The 23674-nt window shown below is 44.2% G+C and overlaps 1 protein-coding gene across 1 annotated transcript in view; it reads right to left on the bottom strand.

The window, feature by feature from the left end:
* znrf3 (zinc and ring finger 3) overlaps positions 1–23674 on the bottom strand; it is a 111667-nt gene that overhangs the window by 4664 nt on the left and 83329 nt on the right. Inside the window, exons 3-7 of the mRNA XM_014170570.3 lie at positions 6499–6573; positions 4028–4159; positions 3358–3468; positions 1105–1272; positions 26–128 (exon numbers count right to left, since the gene is read on the bottom strand). Coding sequence (XP_014026045.2) covers positions 26–128; positions 1105–1272; positions 3358–3468; positions 4028–4159; positions 6499–6573 — 589 coding nt within the window. The remainder of the gene's footprint in view (positions 1–25; positions 129–1104; positions 1273–3357; positions 3469–4027; positions 4160–6498; positions 6574–23674) is intronic.

The raw sequence follows: 23674 nt of genomic DNA, 5'->3' as shown, positions 1-23674 counted from the left end.
ATGCAGCCAGTGTGTACCAACTCACCGATAATGTTGTGTCTACAGTGAGGGCAGGTGTGGTGCTGGAGGAGCCAAGGGTCCACACACTTCTTATGGAACCTGTGGGCACAGGGGATGACCCGCAGCTCCTGTTGAGGGGAAGGAGAGGAGGAGAAGAGGAGGAGGAGGAAACAGGGGGAGAGGAGGAGAGAGAGGGGAAGAACAGGGGAAGAGGAGGAGAGGGGGAAGAAGAAGAGTTAAGGTTAGTTAAGGCTTATGATATCGAAGGACATTATTGGCGTTTGATGGATGAACGGCCAACAGGTGGCAGCAAAGCAGCAAGAAGGTTTCTCTTCTTCACCGGTGTCACATTATACATCAGTATACAGCTACACTGAACAAATCCAACCTCACAATCAAACCCAAGACTACACTACTCATCATGGCAGCACAGAACCCTCAAACTACACCAGTCACCCTTATTCTCAAACCTGACACCATGCCGTTGGCAGAACACAGCAAGACTCCCTGACACAAAGAAGGATCATTATTATTCAGTTCTTGGACAGAGATAGCTCAAGTTTTTCCCTCCGTTTCTCTCGCCGTTTCCCTCTCTCTCTCTCCCCCCTCTCCTTCTCTCCCTTCCTCTCTCACTGCCCCTTAGCATGACTCATCTCCTGTTTGGGCTCTATCCCTCCCATCTTTTGTCTTACTTCACTGCTCAAACCCCTTTGATGCCATTCAGGCTTTTATATCACTACTATGCTTTGTTGTGTGTTTTCTTCCCCTGGTTTCCCAAGACGACACATAACACACTCACTGACTGACTGGGTCCCCTGGGGGCCCGGGGCTCTGGGTTGGTCCCCTGATGTCCCCAGGCTGGGCCATGATTAGCAATGGTGTTACTGTAAACCTTCAAAGGTCCCAGATTAGGGTCTAGGAAACATCTTTCTACAGTGACTTCAGAAATTCAAGTCAGTTTGACCATGTGCCTTAAACTCACCCCTTTCAAATACCACTCCGATTAAAATGCCACTCTCTGACATAACAAAGTCTCTCACAACTTTTTTAATGAACGGTATTCAGTGTGTGTGTGTGTGTGTGTGTGTGTGTTCTCTCTCGCACCTCTCCGTCAATGTACTTCTCCAGGCAGATAGCGCAGTCGGAGGTGGAGCTACTGCTCAGGGAATCCGATGCCCCGCAGCTGATCTCGCGCTGCCCTTTGACCTTGGCCTTGAACTTCCTGGTCTCCATCTTCTCCAGGGCCTGGATGGCCATCCTGTTCATAGAACTCTGGAGATGGGGATAGAGGGAGAAGAGAGAGGAGGGATAGAAATGGTCAGGCTGGGAATAATGGTACACAACAGGTACATAAAGAGAGGTACAGTATTGGTAGATAATGTTGGTAGACAAGTACAATGTTGGTAGACAGGTACAATGTTGGTAGACAGGTACATAAAGACAGGTACAGTGTTGGTAGACAGGTACAGTGATGGTCATGTAGCCTACATAGAGTCAGCAATATGTTGAGGACAGTGTCCTTAGCATGCCCCAGTGTGAACTCAACTGGAAAGAGGTTTCGTAACGTGTGACAAACTGCTATTTTAATTAACACTTCAAGGAAGTCGACATGGCTCATCAGGAACACACACACACACGCAAACAGAAACACGTGTGCACACACTGGCAGGTTTCTGTATATTAATCCCAAACGCGGTCCCCTGGAGTGTGTTCCTCTGTCTAACACACACAACATACACACACACACAGGTATGCTGGCAGGATTTCACCTGCTACTGTGCTGCTCACCATCAAGGTTAATTAGATGTTAAAACCTGTTTTGGAGACTGGTTTTTGTTCGGAATTTCAGATGACTGATGTGCCCAAAGTAAACTGCCTGTTACTCAGGCCCAGAAACTAGGATATGCATATAGCATTGGTAGCATTGGATAGAAAACACTCTGAAGTTTCAAAAACTGATATGGCAGGCGAAAACCCAAGGAAAATATGTGGATTATCTTTTTTTGAGGTCACAGGCCATTTCAGTGCTAGCCTATGGGAAATACAAAATAGATAGGACCCAGATTGCAGTTCCTATGGCTTCCACTAGATGTCAACAGTCTTTAGAAAGGGTTTCAGGCTTGTTTTTTGAAAAATGAGCAAGTAGTTGGGAAGAACTACAAGGTGTCTCTCATTAGAAAAGTCGTCTTGTTGGCGTGTGAATGAGGTGCGCACTCTTCGTTATTTATCTTCCCTATTGAACATACTATTCTCCGTCTTAAATATTATCATTTATTTTGATATTAGAGTACCTGAGGATTAATTAGAAACATCGTTTGACTTGTTTGGACGAACTTTACTGGTAACTTTTAGATTTTGTTTGTATGCATGTTGAACAAGTGGATTACTGAGATCATTGGCGCCAACTAAACAGATTTTTTGTGATATAAAGAAGGACTTTATCGAACAAAACGACCATTCATTGTGTAGCTGGGACCCTTGGAATTGCAAACAGAGGAAGATCTTCAAAAGGTAAGTGATTAATTTAATCGCTATTTGTGATTTTGTGACGCCTGTGCTGGTTGAAAAAGTATTTTGGTGTGGGGCGCTGTCCTCAGATAATCGCATGGTATGCTTCCGCCGTAAAGCCTCTTTGAAATCTGACAACGCGGTTGGATTAACAAGAAGTTAAGCTTTTAAATGATGTATGACACTTGTATTTTCATGAATGTTTAATATTACGATTTTTGTATTTTGAATTTCGCGCTCTGCAATTTCACCGGATGTTGTTGTAGGTGTCCCGCTAGCGGTCCATGCGCCAAAAGAGGTTAATCCGGACTCATGGACCACTCCAGGCCTACACTACAGGAACATCCTGTTCAGAACACATCCATCAGCATAGCATCTAATCATAGCATCTAAAGTCCACAAAAAGTCAAATGCTATTTCTATGGTTTAGGGTTAAGGTTAGAATTAGTGTTAGGGTTAGAACTAGGTTTAGTTTTAGGGTTAGGAACTAGGGTTAGGTTTTTGGGTTAAGGTTAAGGTTAGGGCACAGGTTAGGGGTTAGGGAAAATAGGATTTTGAATGGGACTGAATTGTATGTCACCACAAGGTTAGCTGCGCAAGACTGTGTGTGTGTGTGTGTGTGTGTGTGTGTGTATGTGTGTGTGTGTGTGTATGTGTGTGTGTGTGTGTGTATGTGTGTGTGTGTGTGTGTGTGTGTGTGTGTGTGTGTGTGTGTGTGTGTGTGTGTGTGTGTGTGTGTATGTGTGTGTATGTGTGTGTGTGTGTGTGTGTGTGTGTGTGTGTGTGTGTGTGTGTGTGTGTGTGTGTGTGTGTGTGTGTGTGTGTGTGTGTGTGTGTGTGTGCGCTCACCTGGCTTCTCCTCTGTTTTAGTTTGATCTTGATGAGCAGTACGAGGCAGACCAGAGACACCACTACGAAGAAGGCCAGGAAGATCCCCATGTCAAAGTACTCCGTAGGCTGCTGTAGGGAGGGAGACAGGGGGACAAGGGTTTGTTAAATGATGTCTATACAGCCAAAGGCAGACATCTCACACACATGCTTGCATACACACGTGCAGGCACACAGGCATTGAAGCACAGAACTGGGCATAGATGCACCCCTGGCACCATCCATTGATAAAATGACTGTGTGAAAATTGTTGTGATATAACGAAGAATAGAGAGCGAGAGAGAGAGAATAAAGGAGAGGCTTAGATTTCTCTTGAAGAATGTCTTCCCATATCTGTAACTGTTAGCTGTGGGACTAGACTCAGTATGGTGCTTTGTGAAGTGTGTAGGGTTTAAATAAGAGTTATGATCAAAATATGGTTTGGCTAGTCCATTCACTTGTAGTTGTGTGCGCACACACACACACACACACACACACACACACACACACACACACACACACACACACACACACACACACACACACACACACACACACACACACACACACACACACACACACACACACACACACACACACACACACACACACATCTTCCCAGTAGTTCTGGTTTGGCTTGTCAGGCTCTTACCCTTGGTGGTCTGTGCTGGATTCTGGCACGGGCCACTTTCTGCTTGTTGACTATGTTCATCAGCTTAACAGCATCGACCCCCTTCACATAAACCACCGGCCTCTTCAGAGGGTCCTCCGCTACCTGGTTCAGCTGCAGGAAAGGAGAACACACAACAGGTTAGCTATACAGGAGAACACACACACACAACAGGTCAGCTATACAGGATTACACACACACACACACACACACACAACAGGTCAGCTATACAGGAGAACACACACACACAACAGGTCAGCTATACAGGAGAACCGGCCCACACCACATCGACCTTCAGTATTGTAATTGAAGAATAAGAACTGTGTCCTATCATCAACATACTCTCTCATTTTATTTCCCATTGAGAAAATAACCTGTAGGCTAGATAGAGAGTGATGTGGAAACTGTGGACTGCCTCCTCCACTGAGCTCCTCTTTCTCCAGTTTGCTGTCGGCCTCCCTCCCTTCCTGCCCTCTCTAGTCTCTCTAGTCCATGTGTCAAACTCATTCCACAGAGGGCCGGGTGTCTGTGGGTTTTAATGAATTCAGGTCCCCATTTTAGTAAGGAACAACCCTCACCTGGTTGTCTAGGTCTTAATTGAAAGGATAAACCCAAAACCCACAGACACTAGGCCATCCATGGAATGTGTTTGACACCCCTGTTCTAGACTGTCGGCCTCTCTCCGTCCCTTCCTGCCCTCTCTAGTCTGTTGTCCTCCCTCCCTCCCCTGTCAGTCTCCCTCCCCTTGTCTGCCTCCCTCCCCTGTCAGCCTCCCTCCCTCCCCCTGCTCTCTAGTCTCTCCAATCAGTCAGCCTCCCTCCCTTCCTTCCCTATCTGTTCTCTCTAGTCTCTCAGCCTCCCTCCCGGTCCTCTCTAGTCTCTCCATTCTGTCGGCTCCCCTACCTCCCTGTTCTCTCGTCTGTAATTTAGAAAGGCCAGGGGAAATACCAGGGATATTCACTTTTCAATCTCTTCCCGTCGTCATGTTACCAAGTGAAATATGCTCTCTCTGGTTACAGTATAGCAAATGGCAATTTCACATCTCTGCCTCTGCTTGTGTTCTTTCCCGCTGCAATCTACAAAGTTAATCTACACTAGACTCTCAAAAGTGCCAACACTGCTAGCTGCATGTGCTTGAATTGAAGAACAAAGTGAATTTGAAAGATGAGATACTCAACCACTCGAAGTCAAATGGAACTTAAACAAAGTGCTTCTCTATTATCAAAAACCATCATGTTTAACTCTACATTAAATTAAAGCCTTCGTAAAAGTAGATCGATCATGTAAATGGCAAGAACAATTTAAAGAAGAGATGTTAAAAACGTTAACTTTCTAACCCTCTGTAACTCCTCCTCCCTGCCCCTCGGCCTTGTGGGTCGTGTCTGTACCGATTGGGCAGCTGCGACTGGAAACCCTCTTAGGGGAATTTAACCCCGCGGGCCACACTGCCTTTCATGTGGTCCCTTCTCAAGCCTTTCATCTCTGTGGGTCGCTGCTACACTGCTGCTGTAGCCTACAGCCTGGAGGCCTGAACACAGAGAAACCTGCATGTCCGGGCCTGGTGCTCTGGGCCTGGCTGAATACCACAGGAGAATTCTTCTCTCTGACAAAGCTGCTATCTATGCTGCACCGGTGGAGGCTAAAGGGTGGAGGAGAGACTTCTGTATTACAGGCAGGGAGCTCACCAGCCAACAACATAGAAACAGGAACTAGCTCAGGTAGAATGGAAGGAGAGAGAGAGAGAGAGAGAGAGAGAGAGGGAGAGAAGGAGAAAGAAGTAGAGAGGGAAAAATCAGAGAGAGAAGAGAAGAAAAAAAAAGAGTCAGAACGAGAGAGAGATAAAAGCGAGAGAGACTCGGATTATTCGGGGTACTAGGGGATGAGGTAACGTGTTGGTGTGCAGTAGCAGCTCTAAACTACCTCTGCAATTATGAGCTCCACAGAGCACGGTCCTGGTTGAGTAAAACCCTAACCTGAATATCAATTTAACGTCTTTCTCACACAGTACACTGTTCTTAAGGCAGGCAGGGTAGGACTCAGTCTGCATCCTAAATAGCACCATATTCCCTATATAGTGCGCTACTTTTGACGAGAGCTCTATGCACCATATAAGGAATAGAATGCCATTTGGGAAGGGGTCCTTAGGCTAGACTCAAAGCCCCTAATAGTTGAATGAGCCTGCTTTATCCACATGGGTTTGACCAGAAAGAAAAAAAGTATATTGTTGGGCAAACACACAACCTGCTTGTCATAGCAGGGCATGTCTCAGTCAGTTGACAGTGGTCTGTTAGGACAGAAGGTCTTTGAAAAGAGAAGAAGAATTTGGGTGTTTGAATGGAGAGGAATCTGTTTTTAGCCTTTAGCACGTTGGCTTAGCTACTCTGTTTCCTTCATTGAGTAAGTGGAGACTTCGGATGCGAGTGCTGTGTGTGTGTGTATGTATGTATACTGACCTGATCGATGGCATCAGGGTTTTCGGACACGTCAAAGATGACAGCCGTCGCTCCCCTCTGAACCGCTCGCTTCGCCTGCAAGAAACAGAGAAAAACACAATCAGTAGATATGCATAAATCATTCAAATGAAGGCACTACTTTCACTCTCTACTTTGTTTACAAACATCACCTTGAACTCAAATAAGTACATCTGAAACGGAAATTGAAACCGAGAGCCAGACAGACAAGATCTTTTGAGGTAGAAAAATAGACGGGTTGGCACCAAAAAATGATGCACGCACATAAATGTGGCCGGAAGGTGATGTGTTGTTATGATTCTGAACGGACAAATAGCTAGCAACGATGACAAGAAGCTGCCTTGTGGGGAATCCTAGGTGGCTCGTTTCAGCGCGTTGTATCTTGTTATAGCTAGCTAACCAACAACTGTAACAATGTAATTGAAAGACAACTTGTGTGTGCAAATGTGTTTATGTTTTCAATAAACATTTGGAGACGAAATATAGTTTACTCTACAAGGTGTTCAAAGCGTTCCACAGGGATGCTGGCCCATGTTGACTCCAATACTTCCCACAGTTGTGTCACATTGGCTGGATGTCCTTTGGGTGGTTGACCATTGTTGATACACACGGGAAACTGTTGAGCGTAAAAAACCCAGCAGCGATGCAGTTTTTGACACAAGCCAGAGCGCATGTCACCTACTACCATACCCCGTTCAAAGGCACTAAAATCTTTTGTCAAGCCCATTCACCCTCAATGATACATACACACGTTCCATGTCTCAATGCTTCAAAATCCTTCTTTAACCTGTCTCCTCCCTGGCGTTGCAAACACCATGCTCTATCAACTGAGCCACAGGGAAGGTGTGACTGATTGAAGTGGAATTAACAAGTGACATCAATAAGGGATCATAGCTTTCACATGGATTTACCTGGTCAGTCTATGTCATAGAAAGAGCAGGTGTCCTTAATGTTTTTTAGACTCAGTTGTTTCAATGTATTTTCCCCCCAAACACATTGCACTCTCACTCCCAGCCACTGGAGGGGGTTGTGTGACTTTGAATGGCCTGACTCCAGCAGCAGCTAGGCCCAGCAGCTAGAGAGAGAGAGACCTCGAGAGAGACCGAGAGCGCGAGAGAGAGATGACCGAGGGAGTCGACCCCAGTCCATGGAGAGGTAAACAACACGATGATAACTTTGGAAGGATGAGCACATGTGGTCTGTCTCAACTTTCTTTCTTACTACATGGTGTAACGTGACACAGACCAGTATACCAAATGACAGCCTATTGCCTATGTAGTGCACTTCTTTTGTCCAGGGCCCAGGTCTCTGGTTAAAAGAAGTGCACTATAAAAGGGAATAGGGTGCCATTTAGGACACACTAAAGAGCTGCCTGTTTTGGTGGGATGGTGTTTTGGCCTGCCTGGCGACATCACCAGGTGGTGAATTAGTAAACAGACCAATAAGAAAAAAAAAGAGTTCCATAATTCTCTGCCAGTAACAGCTCGTTTTCAGTTCTCTTTTAATTATTCATTTTGATATCTCACATTTGGGGTTCACTAAGGACGGCCTACTCTCGAAAGTATCAATCTAAAACACTCTGTTGGAGACAGACAGGCAAAGCGGCGAATGAGGTGACCCTCAATTCCATCAAAGGAGCCACTTTCCTGCCCGCTGGTTATTCTCACTTCTCTTCCTCAACAGAAGTATCACTACTCTAGTTCTCCTCATATCGACTGGATACCGGTTGCCAGCTCACAAGTGAACCGTGAAGGGTATCGCTGCTGAGCATAGGTCTTCAGACCCTGTTGAGAGGTTGACTTCTAACCAGGTTTTTGATTTAAGTACAAATTTCTACTTCTCAGTCTCCGTTAGTAGCTAGTGTCACTGCTAGCTATTGAGACTCAGTTAGCCCATGTTGCAAGGCTTCGGCTAACTTGGCTAGCTTGCTGAGAGGCAAGCAAACCTCACTAGCATACCCTACCTGCAACACGGTAGCTTTGCTAGCTCCCTTCTATAGTCTAGTTAAGCTACGTTCACCCGTTGTGTTAGCTAGACCGACCCTCTCCGTCTTCACGGAACCGTCGGTCACGGGAGGTTTTTTCTCTGAATGCTAACTCGGTCACTCGGTTTCCTTCAGCCAGCACTGAGCTAGCCACAGCATACCTTCACCATGAGGTGGCTGCTAGCTAGCTTACGCCCCACTAGCCTCGCAACTATAGCATTACAGAGTGCACCCATGTTCTTGTGCTTGCGGCTTCATGATAGCGGGGAAAGATTCCCACCCCCCCATGCATTAACTGCTTGGGTAGGGAACATGCCTAGGAGGCGCTCAAGGACCCCGAGTCCTGTAAGCACTGCAGATTGCTTACTACAGCAGGTCTGAAGAGGAGGCTGAAATGTGCTTTTATCTCGTTAGCCCCTCATGCCTCCGAGCCAAAAGCGACAGCTGAGGCTCAGCTCCCCGCAACCGAGCCCAGTTGGGGCAAGGTCATGGATACCCTTGACTCCCTCCCCTGACTGTCTGACGAAGTAGTGTCAGGGGAAAGCGAGTTAGGGGACAACGAGGATGACGATGGGATCAAGTCACGGAAATCCTTGAGATAGCACAGGAGTTGGGGACTGATGACCCCGTTCTCCCATCCTCCAGTGGAGTTTGTGCTCCTTAATGTCTACAAGCGGACCTTGGCCAGATTCGAAATTCAGTGGCTGTCTTCTATAGGCGCTCAAGGCCTGTCAAGGTCACGGGGACCATTATATTGATTTATAATGGCAAGGGTGATAGCCTTCAGAGGGGCTTGGAAGGGCCCTCGCCTATAGAGGAGTTGACCTCTTGGGCACTGTTTTTGGGACATGTCTCATTATACTGATATTGGTCCATGTATTGGGCTTTCCCTAACTTTTTGCGTTTTTTCCTGACGGGTTGTCCCTGCATCTTCTTGGTCCGTACTCCCTTAGTTTCAGGACCAAGAAGATCCAAAATTCATCCAAAATTCCAAATGCTGCCCCCTACCCTAGTGAAGTTAACTGCCTTGCTCAGGGGCAGAACGACAGATTTTACCTTGTCAGCTCGGGGATTCGATCCAGCAACCTTTTGGTTACTGGCCCAACGCTCACTAGGCTACCTGCTGCCCCCTCCAATTTTTGTTTACAAACATTGGAGAGAAACAAGCTAATATTTTTTGATGAGGTACGACGGTTAACCTGTTAGGGCTAGGGGGCAGTATTTACACGGCCGGATAAAAAACGTACCCGATTTAATCTGGTTATTACTACTGCCCAGAAACTAGAATATGCATATAATTATTGGCTTTGGATAGAAAACACCCTAAAGTTTCTAAAACTGTTTGAATGGTGTCTGTAAGTATAACAGAACTCATATGGCAGGCAAAAACCTGAGAAGATTCTGTACAGGAAGTGCCCTCTCAGACCATTCCTTGGGCTTCTTGACTCTTTTTATTGAAAACTTAGGATCTTTGCTGTAACGTGACACTTCCTACGGCTCCCATAGGCTCTCAGAACCCGGGAAAAAGCTGAATGATGACGAGGCAGCCCCTGGCTGAAAAACATTAGCGCCTTTGGTAAGTAGTCTATCAGAGGACAATGAGACTGAGGCGCGTGCACGAGGCGACCCCATGTTTTTATTTTCTCTCTCTTTGAGCTAAAACACAGATTCCCGGTCGGAATATTATCGCTTTTTTATGAGAAAAATGGCATAAAAATTGATTTTAAACAGCGGTTGACATGCTTCGAAGTACGGTAATGGAATATTTAGAATTTTTTTGTCACGAAACGCGTTGGGCGCGTCACCCTTCTTTACACTTCGGATAGTGTCTTGAACGCACGAACAAAACAGAGGATATTTGAACATAACTATGGATTATTTTGAACCAAACCAACATTTGTTATTGAAGTAGAAGTCCTGGGAGTGCATTCTGACGAAGAACAGCAAAGGTAATAACATTTTTGTTATAGTAAATCTGACTTTGGTGAGGGCTAAACTTGGTGGGTGTCTAAATAGCTAGCCCTGTGATGCCGGGCTATCTACTTAGAATATTGCAAAATGTGCTTTCACCGAAAAGCTATTTTAAAATCGGACATAGCGAGTGCATAGAGGAGTTCTGTATCTATAATTCTTAAAATAATTGTTATGCTTTTTGTGAACGTTTATCGTGAGTAATTTAGTAAATTCACCGGAAGTTTGCGGGGGCTATGCTAGTTCTGAACGTCACATGCTAATATTAAAAGCTGTTTTTTTATATAAATATGAACTTCATTGAACAAAACATGCATGTATTGTATAACATAATGTCCTAAGATTGTCATCTGATGAAGATCATCAAAGGTTAGTGCTGCATTTAGCTGTGGTTTGGGTTTATGTGACATTATATGCTAGCTTGAAAAATGGGTGTCTGATTATTTCTGCCTGGGTACTCTGCTGACATAATCTAATGTTTTGCTTTCGTTGTAAAGCCTTTTTGAAATCGGACAGTGTCGTTAGATTAACCTGTTGGGTCTAGGGGGCAGCATTTGCACGTCTGGATAAAAAAAATGTACCCGATTTAATCTGGTTACTAATCCTACCCAGTAACTAGAATATGCATATACTTATTATATATGGATAGAAAACACTCTAAAGTTTCCAAAACTGTTTGAATGGTGTCTGTGAGTATAACAGAACTCATTTGGCAGGCAAAACCCTGAGACATTTTCTGACAGGAAGTGGATACCTGATGTGTTGTATTGACTTTAAACCTATGCCATTGAAAAACACAGGGGTTTAGGAATATTTTGGCACTTCCTATTGCTTCCACTAGATGTCACCAGCCTTTACAAAGTGTTTTGAGTCTTCTGGAGGGAGATCTGACCGAACAAGAGCCATGGAACGGTGATGTCCCATTAGACACCTGGCGCGCTAGTTCATGTTGGGTACCCTCGTTCCAATACGTTATAAAAGAGTATGCATTCGTCCACCTTGAATATTATTCATGTTCTGGTTAAAAAAGGCCCTAATGATTTATGCTATACAACGTTTGACATGTTTGAACGAACGGAAATATATTTTTTCCCCTCGTTCATGACGAGAAGTCCGGCTGGCTTACATCATGTGCTAACGAGACGGAGATTTTTGGACATAAATGATGAGCTTTTTTGAACAAAACTACATTCGTTATGGACCTGTGATACCTGGAAGTGACATCTGATGAAGAGAATCAAAGGTAATGGATTATTTACATAGTATTTTCGATTTTAGATCTCCCCAACATGACGTCTAGTCTGTATCGCAACGCGTATTTTTCTGGGCGCAGTGCTCAGATTATTGCAAAGTGTGATTTCCCAGTAAGGTTATTTTTAAATCTGGCAAGTTGATTGCGTTCAAGAGATGTAAATCTATAATTCTTTAAATGACAATATAATATTTTACCAATGTTTTCTAATTTTAATTATTTAATTTGTGACGCTGACTTGACTGCCGGTTATTGGAGGGAAACGATTTCCTCAACATCAATGCCATAGTAAAACGCTGTTTTTGGATATAAATATGAACTTGATAGAACTAAAAATGCATGCATTGTCTAACATAATGTCCTAGGAGTGTCATCTGATGGAGATTGTAAAAGGTTAGTGCATCATTTTAGCTGGTTTTATGGTTTTGGTGACCCTGTCTTTGAATTGACAAAACATTACACACAACTCTTGTAAATGTACTGTCCTAACATACTCTAAATGTATGCTTTCGCCGTAAAACCTTTTTGAAATCGTAAAACGTGGTTAGATTAAGGAGATGTTTATCTTTCAAAGGGTGTAAAATAGTTGTATGTTTGAAAAATTTGAATTTTGACATTTATTTGGATTCAAATTTGCCGCTCTTGAAATGCACCTGCTGTTGATGGAGTGCACCACGGGTGGCACGCTAGCGTCCCACCTAGCCCATAGAGGTTAAAATGGTGTAAAATAGTCATATGTTTGAGAAATTGAAGTAATAGCATTTCTCAGGTATTTGAATAACGCGCCACAGGATTCCACTGGCTGTTACGTAGGTGAGACGATTTCGTCCCACCTTCCCTAGAGAGGTTAAACTAACCTCATGAGGCATTTATAAGTTCAATTATTCAAGAAACAGTGGGATGGAGTTTTGGCTTGCCTGTTGACATCACCATGCGATAAATTGGTTAATAGGCAAACAAGAAAGAGTTACAAACCTCAATAACAGCTAGTTTTCAGTTTTCCCGTCCCCACTCAGACCATTCTCAGATGGTCTTAGCAAAATTCTTACTGTGGTTGTTTTAATTAAAATGGTCAAAGAAACAAAAATAGCTTCTTAGCAAAGAGCAATTTGCTCTAGGACTGTCTGGGAGAGGTCTGAGTGGGGAGGGGAACCCCGGTTCTCTGATATTTTGAGTGTGATATTATGAGTGTGATATTTTGAGTGTGATATTATGAGTGGGGTTCGCTAAGGACCGCCCTCTGATTATTAAGAGTGTGCAAAGCTGTCATCAAGGCTAAGGGTGGCTACTTTGAAGAATCTCAAATCTAAAATACATTTTGATTTGTTTAAAATATTGCAAAATGTGCTTTCACCGAAAAGCTATTTTAAAATCGGACATATCGAGTGCATAGAGGAGTTCTGTATCTATAATTCTTAAAATAATGTATGTTTTTTGTGAACGTTTATCGTGAGTAATTTAGTAAATTCACCGGCAGTGTTCGGTCGGAATACTAGTCACATGCTAATATAAAAAGCTGGTTTTTGATATAAATATGAACTTGATTGAACAAAACATGCATGTATTGTATAACATAATGTCCTAGGGTTGTCATCTGATGAAGATCATCAAAGGTTAGTGCTGCATTTAGCTGTGGTTTGGGTTTATGTGACATTATAGGCTAGCTTGAAAAATGGGTGTCTGATTATTTCTGGCTGGGTACTCTGCTGACATAATCTAATGTTTTTCTTTCGTTGTAAAGCCTTTTTGAAATCGGACAGTGTGGTTAGATTAACGAGAGTCTTGTCTTTAAAATGGTGTAAAATAGTCATATGTTTGAAAAACTGAAGTTTTTGCATTTTTGAGGTATTTGAATATCGCGCCACGGGATTGTTGAGTAGGTGCGTCCCACCTAGCCCATAGAGGTTAACACTTATTTGGTTACTACATGATTCCATATGTTATTTTATAGTTTTGATGTCTTCACTATAATTCTACAATGTAGAAAATAGTGAAAGTAAAGAAAAACCTTGGAATGAGTAGGTGCCTCCAAACTTGACTGGTACTGTACATCTGTGTACTACAGGCCAGGCCAGGCTGACTGACGCCCCTCCACCTCAATCCACATTCACCTTAATTTTGACTAGAGGAAATGTGCAGTGAGCTGGCACTGTGTGTGTGTGTGTGTGTGTGTGTGTGTGTGTGTGTGTGTGTGTGTGTGTGTATTCTTTAATACAGGTTCTCACAGGGTAGAAGGGGATGAATGATTCACTAATGCTTCACCATCGATCAACAACAAACTGACTCACAACAAAGTAGTACTCCACATAGGGAATGCAGTATGCAATCCACACATGGAGACCAACGAGTTGATTCTAATGGGGTTAAATAGAACTCCTTGGCTAGTCCTTTCTTTAGGTCGACAGTCGTGTCCACTTTATAGGAGCTAACACGTTTCTTTTTTCCCAACTGCATAAATGCGTTTAAACTTCTGAGCCGAAGAGTGAATTCTCTTATTCTGTTCTCTGTGTGTTTCCCTCTCACCCAGTTTCAGCTCTCCATTGCCAGGCTCTGGCTGTAGTCCATTTAATTCAGACGCTTTGATGTTAGCCATCTACGTTAATAATTAATAGCTCTTGGTAAGAGGCTTCAAGAAGAAAGAGATCCCTGCTAAAGAATCTCCATTTGGGCATGCGCTGCAGTGTAGGGACTCGCCTGCCTGATGACAGCAAAAATGTACCTACAGGCAAGCGCAGCTCCTTCTTTTAACGTAAAGCACACACACACTCACACTCACACACACAGAAGCACACAGGAGCACACACACACACACACACACACACACACACACACACACACACACACACACACACACACACACACACACACACACACACACACACACACACACACACACACACACACACACACACACAAACGTTGAGAGGAAGGATGAGGATTGGGTTGTTTACATCTAAAAAAATAAACGATTTCCCCTGAGCAGAGCAGAGTGGAGTAGAGCAGAGTGGAGCAGAGTACAACAGAGCAGAGTTGAGTAGAATGGAGTAGAGCACAGAAAAACAGAGCAGAGTAGCAGTGTGCTCTAGTCCCTATGAAGAGAGAAAAGGCCGACACACTACTCCACAACGTCATAGGTCTTGTCACACTAAAACCTTCTACTCCTACACTTTCACACACTGTTCAAGGGTTTCTATGAAGTAAAGAAAGAATATGCTGGTGTTGTACAAAGTATAGCATCAGGCAAAAAAAAATCATGTTCTGATCAGTAATTCTGTTTCATCGATTCAAAACCGCTCTGGAATTTCAAGTAATGTTACTTCCACCACTACTAGATAACAATGTGAATCTCCATAACATATTTGTAGGAGAACTATAGAAAGATATGGCCTTGTCTTTGCGTAAGTAAAAAGTGGCAAGGGTGACTGAAATAACAATGTAAAGATGTATGTTTTAAAGTAAACAAAACATGAAACTCACAGGTCAGAAACTCTAAACTCTAGCTGTCTGCCATGCCATGCATATGGCCTGTCTGTCATAAACACTTACACTTACCCAGAGCTATTCGGAGTCTCAAATAGCACCCTACTCTCTACATAGTGCACTACTTATGATCAGAACCCTATGGTGCCAATTGGGACAGAGCCACTGACTTAAAGCCAGAGCCACAGTGTGCGGCCCAGCCGCTGGCTCAACGGGCTACATGTTGGCCCTGAGCATGAGAAAGAGGGTACAATACAACCCAAGTGGACAGAAATCACAGCCTACAACGAGGAGAGGAGGAGAGCCTGGCGTCTAGACACAGAGGACAGAGAGGAAGAAGAAGCCTATGTTTAGAACGGGTAAGTACATCTGCCAGCTTGTGTTTTTTTTTAAAGGAAAGAAGATTTCACCATGCAGTCTGGAATGGGACTTTTCTCAGGATAGATCAGCATGAACACTATGTCCAACTGTTATATACTGTATGTTCACCAGTGGAGGCTGCTGAGGGGAGGGCGGCTCAGAATAATGGCTGGAATGGAGACAATGGAACGGTATCAGCCACATGAAAACCCTGTGTTTGATACAATTCCATTGACTCCATTCTAGGCATTACTATGAGCTGTGCTCCCCTCAGCAGCCTCCTGGTGTACACATAATGTGTGTAATCTGTACAGTTTCACTCTTTCACTCACACACACACACACACACACACACACACACACACACAGTACATGCACATAAACATGCGCCCAAGTGCGCACACACACAGGCTGCGTTTACGCAGGCAGCCAAATTCTGATCTTTTTTTTCAGTAATTGGTCTTTTGACCAATTAGATCAGCTCTGAAAAAGATCTGATGTGATTGGTCAAAAGACCAATTAGTGGAAAAGAGATCAGAATTGGGCTGCCTGTGTAAACACAGCCTTAGCAGCGCGCACACGCACCAGGCTGTGTATACACCTGTAACCTGTATACTTAGCTAAGCTCTCATCAGAGTTTAACTCTCCATTTCGCACTCTCTCATGCTTGCTCGCCCTCTTTTTTCTTCCCCCCCCCCCCCCCCCCCCCGCTCCTCCCCCCCGCTCTTCTCTCCCCGCTCTGCTCACTGCTATAATTAAGTGAATTAAGTCTTCAGAAGGTTCTCCTCTCCTCTGCTATTACACAGTCATTTCATGTAGCCTCCTGGCTTCTCCTCCCTTTATTAAAAGATAAAGGCATACTTTTCTCCCATGGATTTTCTTACATGTGGTCAGCTTTTTTTCTCCCTCCTTTCTTTTTTTGAGACCGTGTGCCAGGGCATTATTTACATTCTGCTAAAATAAAATGAAAGCTCTGTTCTCAGAATGACTCTTCATCCGACACATGCATATATGTAGACACGTTTCCCAATGGCATTCTAACCAACTTAACTTTGTTTCCCATATGTGACTAATTAACTATTATCCACAAACTATACCAGATGACATCACTACTGAACAAAATATCTATGCAGTATACACCCGGCAGGAGACAGAAAATCCTTTAAACGCACGCAAACTAATGTTGTGAGCACAATAGTTTACCTCAGTAACACTGTGTGAGTTAGTTTGGACTACACGTTTAGCACATACAGTTGAAGCCAAATACATTTAAACTCAGTTTTTCAAAATTCCTGACATTTAATCTGAGTAACAATTCCATGTCTTAGGTCAGTTAGGATCACCACTTTATTTTAAGGATGTGAAATGTCAGAATAATAGTAGAGAAAATGATTTATTTCATGATGACATCTATTTTGTGAAGTGCACCAGTCCCTCCTGCAGCAAAGCACCCCTACAACATGATGCTGCCACCCCCAGTTGGGATGGTGTTCTTTGGCTTGCAAGCCTCCCCCCTTTTCCTTCAAACATAACAATGAGTTCTAAACAAACAGTTCTATTCTTGTTTCATCAGACCAGAGGACATTTCTCGAAAAAGTATGATCTTTGTCCCCATGTGCAGTTGCAAACCATAGTCTGGCTTTTTTATGGCGGTTTGGAGCAGTGGCCTTTCAGGTTATGTCGATATAGGACTCGTTCTACTGTGGATATAGATACTTTTGTCCTTTGCTGTTGTTCTGGGATTGATTTGCACTTTTCGCACCAAAGTACATTAATCTCTAGGAGACATAACGCATCTCCTTCCTGAGCGGTATGACGGCTGCGTGGTCCCATGGTGTTTATACTTGCGTACTATTGTTTGTACAGATGAACGTGGTACCTTCAGGTCTTTGGAAATTGCTCCCAAGGATGAACCAGACTTGTGGAGGACTACCATTTTTGGCTGATTTCTTTAGATTTTCCCATAATGTCAAGCAAAGAGGCACTGAGTTTGAAGTTAGGCCTTGAAATACATCCACAGGTACACCTCCAATTGACTCAAATGGTGTCAATTAGCCTATCAGAAGCTTCTAAAGCCATGACATCATTTTCTGGAATTTGTTTAAAGGCACAGTCAACTTAGTGTATGTAAACATCTGACCTACTGGAATTGTGATACAGTGAATTATAAGTGAAATCATCTGTAAACAATTGTTGGAAAAATGACTTGTCATGCACAAAGTAGATGCCCTAACCTGCCTAACTATAGTTTGTTAACAAGGAATTTGTGGAGTGGTTGAAAAACAAGTTTTAAGGACTCCAACCAAAGTGTATGTAAACTTCCGACTTCAACTGTAGCTTCAATAGCACACTTCGGTTTACTCTCATAACCAGTGATTGAGGCAGAATAAAAAATAAAATAACCTGCACTGCTAAATCACGACTAGCTACTTCTGAGCTATACACATTGTCCAACCAATCGCACAGGGGCATACCATACAGTGCACATTAACCCCTTTCTCCTCATCCTCAGTGTCCTTCCTCACGACCATGAAATCCCCCCCCCCCCCCCGAAACCTCCACTTTGACTCTGTACGGCTCTCCAGTTCTATGGGGGGTAAAAACACCACGTCCAGATTCCTGACTGCATGTGGACTTTGAGTGCCCTTGACTTTTAAGTGACATTCTTTTGAAAAAACTCCACTCTCCCTCCGTCCGTAATTCTCCTTTTTAATATCACTGGGGCAGCCCGTTAAGTTGAGTGTTTTACATGAGTTGAGGGGACGTCAACGATACAATTTCAAAGTATTTTTGGGGGATGTAAAAAATGTTTATGAAGCACATAAAAAGCCACTTGTGTTCCACTAGCCTTACAGCCCTCCTGGTGTAGGACCCAAATATCACCCTAATCCCTTTATAGTGCACTACTTTAGACCAAGGCCCATAGGGGCCTGGTCAAAAATAGTGCACTAGTGTACTATTTGGGACACATTCCTTGCGTAAACTAGCAGTTTACCGAATGTAAATACGGACACAGGATCACTTGAACCACTCTGGGAGCCACGGCGACAGCCATTCATAACCCTGTTCCAGACGTGAGGTACACTGAGGATCTGAGCAGAACAGAATCGCTGGTCTTGTTTGAGTATTTTTAACATGAATCCGTCCTTCGTCTCTTCCTTGAAGTAATCACTAATCTAAGACAAATGAATGGAGTTAGTACAGGTTTAAGTACATAGTTTTTATCTATCCATTATAGTCAGATCAGTATTTACTTCAAGGCAGGGTGGGGGATGTTTTGTTTTGTTGTGAATGGGGGCTCTGCCTCTTTAAAAGGGCCCCAAAAAGCAAAAGCTAGCCCCAGGCAGCTACAGTATGATGAGGGAAGATTCCCCTGATCAGTGTCATCTGCTTAGTCCAACTTGTAGTCAGACAATGTGATGGTCTCACCAATATGGAAATGGCAACGTCACAGAAGAGTTTTCCAAAATTCTTCCAGCTTCACCAACAGGATCGAGGCCCAGAGACAGAAATGACCCAGCATTAATTCTGGGGCCACCCCATCACCACACTGTCAGCACATGTGTGTGAGGGTATGTATGGAACCTTACTCGGAACACAGTGGGTACGGAACCTCGATCGGATAGAGAGATATAGAGAAAGAGAGAGACAGATGATGACCTCACTAGTAGAGAGACAAAGAGAGAGGGTGCCCGTCTCAGGTACAGTACTTTGGGGCTCTGGTCCTCTGGTCTCATACCGAACACAACATAGCCAGCTATGGGAGTGTGTGTGGCTGATGTCATCAGTAAACGTGCATTCTGTGGACAACAAACACCACGTTAGATGCTTATGCAAGTTGCTACACTAGATGCTAGCGCAAGGTGCTAATGCTATGGGCTACGCTAGGTACCACTAGACGCTAATGCTAGAACGTTAGAGACTATGCTAAATGCTAACGCTAGATGCTAATACCAGGTGCTCCTCTCTTCTCCTCTCCCATACCTCTCTCCCATTGCTTTCCCATTCAGTCTCCCCTATCTCATTCCCTTTCTCGCCCACTCTATCTCCTTCTCCCCTACCTCTTAAGAACTCTTGGAAGACAAGCCCATGGTAGGCTAAAAGAGATCCTAATAGATTTTCTCAATCTCTCTCCCAAAACTCTTTCCCTCTGTCACCCCCCATTTCCCCCTCTTTCCTTACCTCCCTCTACTCCTCTCTCTCCCCTCTCTTTTCCTCTGTCTCTGCCTCAGCGCACAATGCGGGGTGGCCATTCAGCCAGCGTTACATAACCAACATTATACAATTGAGTTGCACTGTGAGTGTGTGTGCGTGCATGAGTGTGTGTCTGCATACTTGTGCCCGCGAGTGCTTGAATGACTGCGTGTGTGTGCATGAGCACCGAGTAGGTGTGTGTGCATGTTCATGTGTGTGAGGTGGGGCACCTCAGAGGGCCAGCCAGAGCAGTGTGACTTGGCAAACAGCAACAGACCCATTAACGCCTACAGTTCTGCAGGAGAGAACTCTCTCATCAGACAGTCTTTCGATCTACACCTCTCTTTACCTCTCTCCCTGCCCGTTGTCCTCCATAACACCAGTCCCTCTTCCCTTCCTGACCACTGAGTGTACAAAATATTAGAAACACCTGCTTTCCATGACAGACTGACCAGGTGAATCCAGGTGAAAGCTATGATCCCTTATTGATGTCACTTGTTAAATCCACTACAAATCAGTGTAGATGAAAGGGAAGAGACAGGTTAAATAAGGACGTTTAAGCCTTGAGACAATTGAGACATGGATTGTGTATGTCTGCCATTCAGAGGGTGAATGGGCTAGACAAAAATATTTAAGTGCCTTTGAACAGGGTACAGTAGTAGGTGTCAGGCTGGGTTTTTCACACTCAACAGTTCCCTGTGTGTATCAAGATTGGTCCACCACCCAAAAGACATCCAGCCAACTTGACACAATTGTGGGAAGCATTGGAGTCAACATGGTCCAGCATCCCAGTGGAATGCTTTTGACACCTTGTAGAGTCCATGCCCTGACGAATCGAGGCTGTTCTGAGGGAAAAAGGGGTGCCATTCAATATTAGGAAGGTGTTCCTAATGATTTGTACACTCCGTGTGTATACCCATCATCCCTATGCACGCTCTCTCTCTCTCTGTGTGTGTGTGTGTGTTATCCACTGCCCAGTCCTTAGTTTTACTTAAAACACAGGACCTAATCAAGCACCCATCAGCCACTGCTCTTCCCTGTGTGTGGGTTCTGCCCTGTGGAGACCAAACGGACAGAGAATGGACAACCGCTAATTAAATGTCCTCCACTTTTTCTCGTCTCGATCCCCCTGTTTTTGTTTTCTTACCAGTTTGCTTTTCCAGCCTTTGTGATCCGCGGGAAAATAAACAACCCTTCTGGTTGATGGTGGGTCAGACTCGGGAACGCTGCTGCCTTTTAGAAAGTACACCCACCAACCAACCAACTGACCTCCTCTACTTCAGAACTGGAAAAGTACTGTAGGATCACCAACGAAAAACCTGTATCCAATCCTAGGTAAGGGATGCATACATCTCCCAAGCCGTTATGACCGTATCATTGAATTATGGAAGTAATAATCATTTGTATTCCACAGGTCTCTGGAGATTCCTCTGCAGTGAATGTATTACTGATGTTTACTACCATGTGTGGCTGAGCCAACGGTAAACAAAGAATCACATGACTAACTGCTGAAATAATACCAACTGGGCTTTTTTTGCTCACAAATCTACCAAGTCGACTTTTTTTTCTTCTAGAAACTCATAACCCCCCTAGATGTCAGTACAAAACTGCAGTACTGCATTAAAGTTGTAGAAATAAGTACTACAAGGAACTAGGCTATTTACTAGGAACATCCTAATGCAAGAACACTCTACTACAGTCAGTCAATATTTCTCATCAATTTGTAACAAAAGGGTCCACAAAATCTTGAATCAAGGACATCCTTGCGGAACGTCCTCTTGGAAACATTTAAACCTGTTTATAGTCGAGAATAGATCACGTGTCCTTTGGCTCATCCGTAAATATAGAAGAGTGGTGAGACAGAATTGGAGGAAATTACAAAAGTGAAACCCTCAACAGGCACGTAGTAAAGTCACTTATCAAAGGTACACATCAAAACGACTGCGTTGTAATTCCAGTGAAAAGGCGAAGACTACTAGGAACTGGAGTTGGGTTCCTTTTCTTATTAAAACAGGACGTGTGACAAACAAACCTCTTACGTCATGTACAGTACGATAACATAATAACCTTATCATCTAAATACATACATATTTTTAAAACATGACTGCATGACAGCAGAGTGATGCAATGTTTCTGGGCATTGCATCATCAACGTGTGCCACAGTGTCACTAACTAGCTACCACAATCACACACCACGCTATGTTGACCAACCGTTACAATACCTCGCTGTTAGTTATCATAATAATGGAGCATTTAGTCATTGTCAGATAAGCATCCACTTTGGTACCTTTAGGGAAGGGAAAGGGGATACCTAGTCAGTTACACAACTGAATGCATTCAACCGAAATGTGTCCTCTGCATTTAACCCAACCAGTCTGAATCAGAGAAGTGCGGGGGGCTGCCTCAAAATCAACATCCACGTTAATTAATAAATAGGATTTGCTAAAGAACTCGGAAGAAAAAACTATTTATATAATCCTAGGATCTCAACTACCTCATAAGAACTGACCAATGGGAGCAATCGTTGTCCACCTGCAGCATTTTGCCCATTAAGCTGGGACGGCAGGTAGCCTAGTGGTTAGAGCGTTGGGCCAATAACCGAAAGGTTACTGACAAGGTAAAAATGTGTCGTTCTGCCCCTGAACAAGGCAGTTAGCCCACTGCAGGCCGTCATTGTAAATAAGAATTTGTTCTTAACTGACTTGCCTAGTTACATAAAGGATAAATACAAAAAGCTCTTCAACTGACTTGCCTAGTTATATAAAGGATAAATAAAAAAAGCTCTTCATCTGCCTCTGTCCTTTTCTCGCCCCCTCCCTCCCTCCCTTTCAGGAGACAAACCAAACCCAGCAGCTGTTAAAAACCCAAATAATGCATGGAGAGCAGAATTAGTGCGATACCCGCTAATGATCAAAATCCAGAAAAGAGCTGTTAAATTCTACAACCACCTAAAAGGAAGCGATTCCCAAACCAAAGAGAGATGAACCTAGAGAAGAGTCCCCTCAGCCAGTTGGTTCTGGGGCGACAGAGAGATGAACCTAGAGAAAAGTCCCCTCAGCCAGTTGGTTCTGGGGCGACAGAGAGATGAACCTAGAGAAAAGTCCCCTCAGCCAGTTGGTTCTGGGGCGACAGAGAGATGAACCTAGAGAAAAGTCCCCTCAGCCAGTTGGTTCTGGGGCGACAGAGAGATGAACCTAGAGAAAAGTCCCCTCAGCCAGTTGGTTCTGGGGCGACAGAGAGATGAACCTAGAGAAAAGTCCCCTCAGCCAGTTGGTTCTGGGGCGACAGAGAGATGAACCTAGAGAAGAGTCCCCTCAGCCAGTTGGTTCTGGGGCGACAGAGAGATGAACCTAGAGAAAAGTCCCCTCAGCCAGTTGGTTCTGGGGCGACAGAGAGATGAACCTAGAGAAGTGTCCCCTCAGCCAGTTGGTTCTGGGGCGACAGAGAGATGAACCTAGAGAAAAGTCCCCTCAGCCAGTTGGTTCTGGGGCGACAGAGAGATGAACCTAGAGAAAAGTCCCCTCAGCCAGTTGGTTCTGGGGCGACAGAGAGATGAACCTAGAGAAGTGTCCCCTCAGCCAGTTGGTTCTGGGGCGACAGAGAGATGAACCTAGAGAAAAGTCCCCTCAGCCAGTTGGTTCTGGGGCGACAGAGAGATGAACCTAGAGAAGAGTCCCCTCAGCCAGTTGGTTCTGGGGCGACAGAGAGATGAACCTAGAGAAGAGTCCCCTCAGCCAGTTGGTTGTATGGGCTCTGTTCACAAACGCAAATAGACCCAACCAAATAATGAGAAAACAAAAATATAATTTCTTGTCACATTGGAACGAACTAACCAAAAAAACTGAGCAAACTGGAATGCTATCTGGCACTAAACAGAGGGTACACAGTGGCAGAATACCTGACCACCGTGACTGACC

The sequence above is a fragment of the Salmo salar genome, chromosome 24 (genome assembly GCF_965601325.2).
Source record: "Salmo salar chromosome 24, fSalSal1, whole genome shotgun sequence".
NCBI classification, from domain to species: domain Eukaryota; kingdom Metazoa; phylum Chordata; class Actinopteri; order Salmoniformes; family Salmonidae; genus Salmo; species Salmo salar.
The sequence above is the reverse complement of the archived record's forward strand: the minus strand, read 5'-3'. Positions and strand labels throughout refer to the sequence as shown.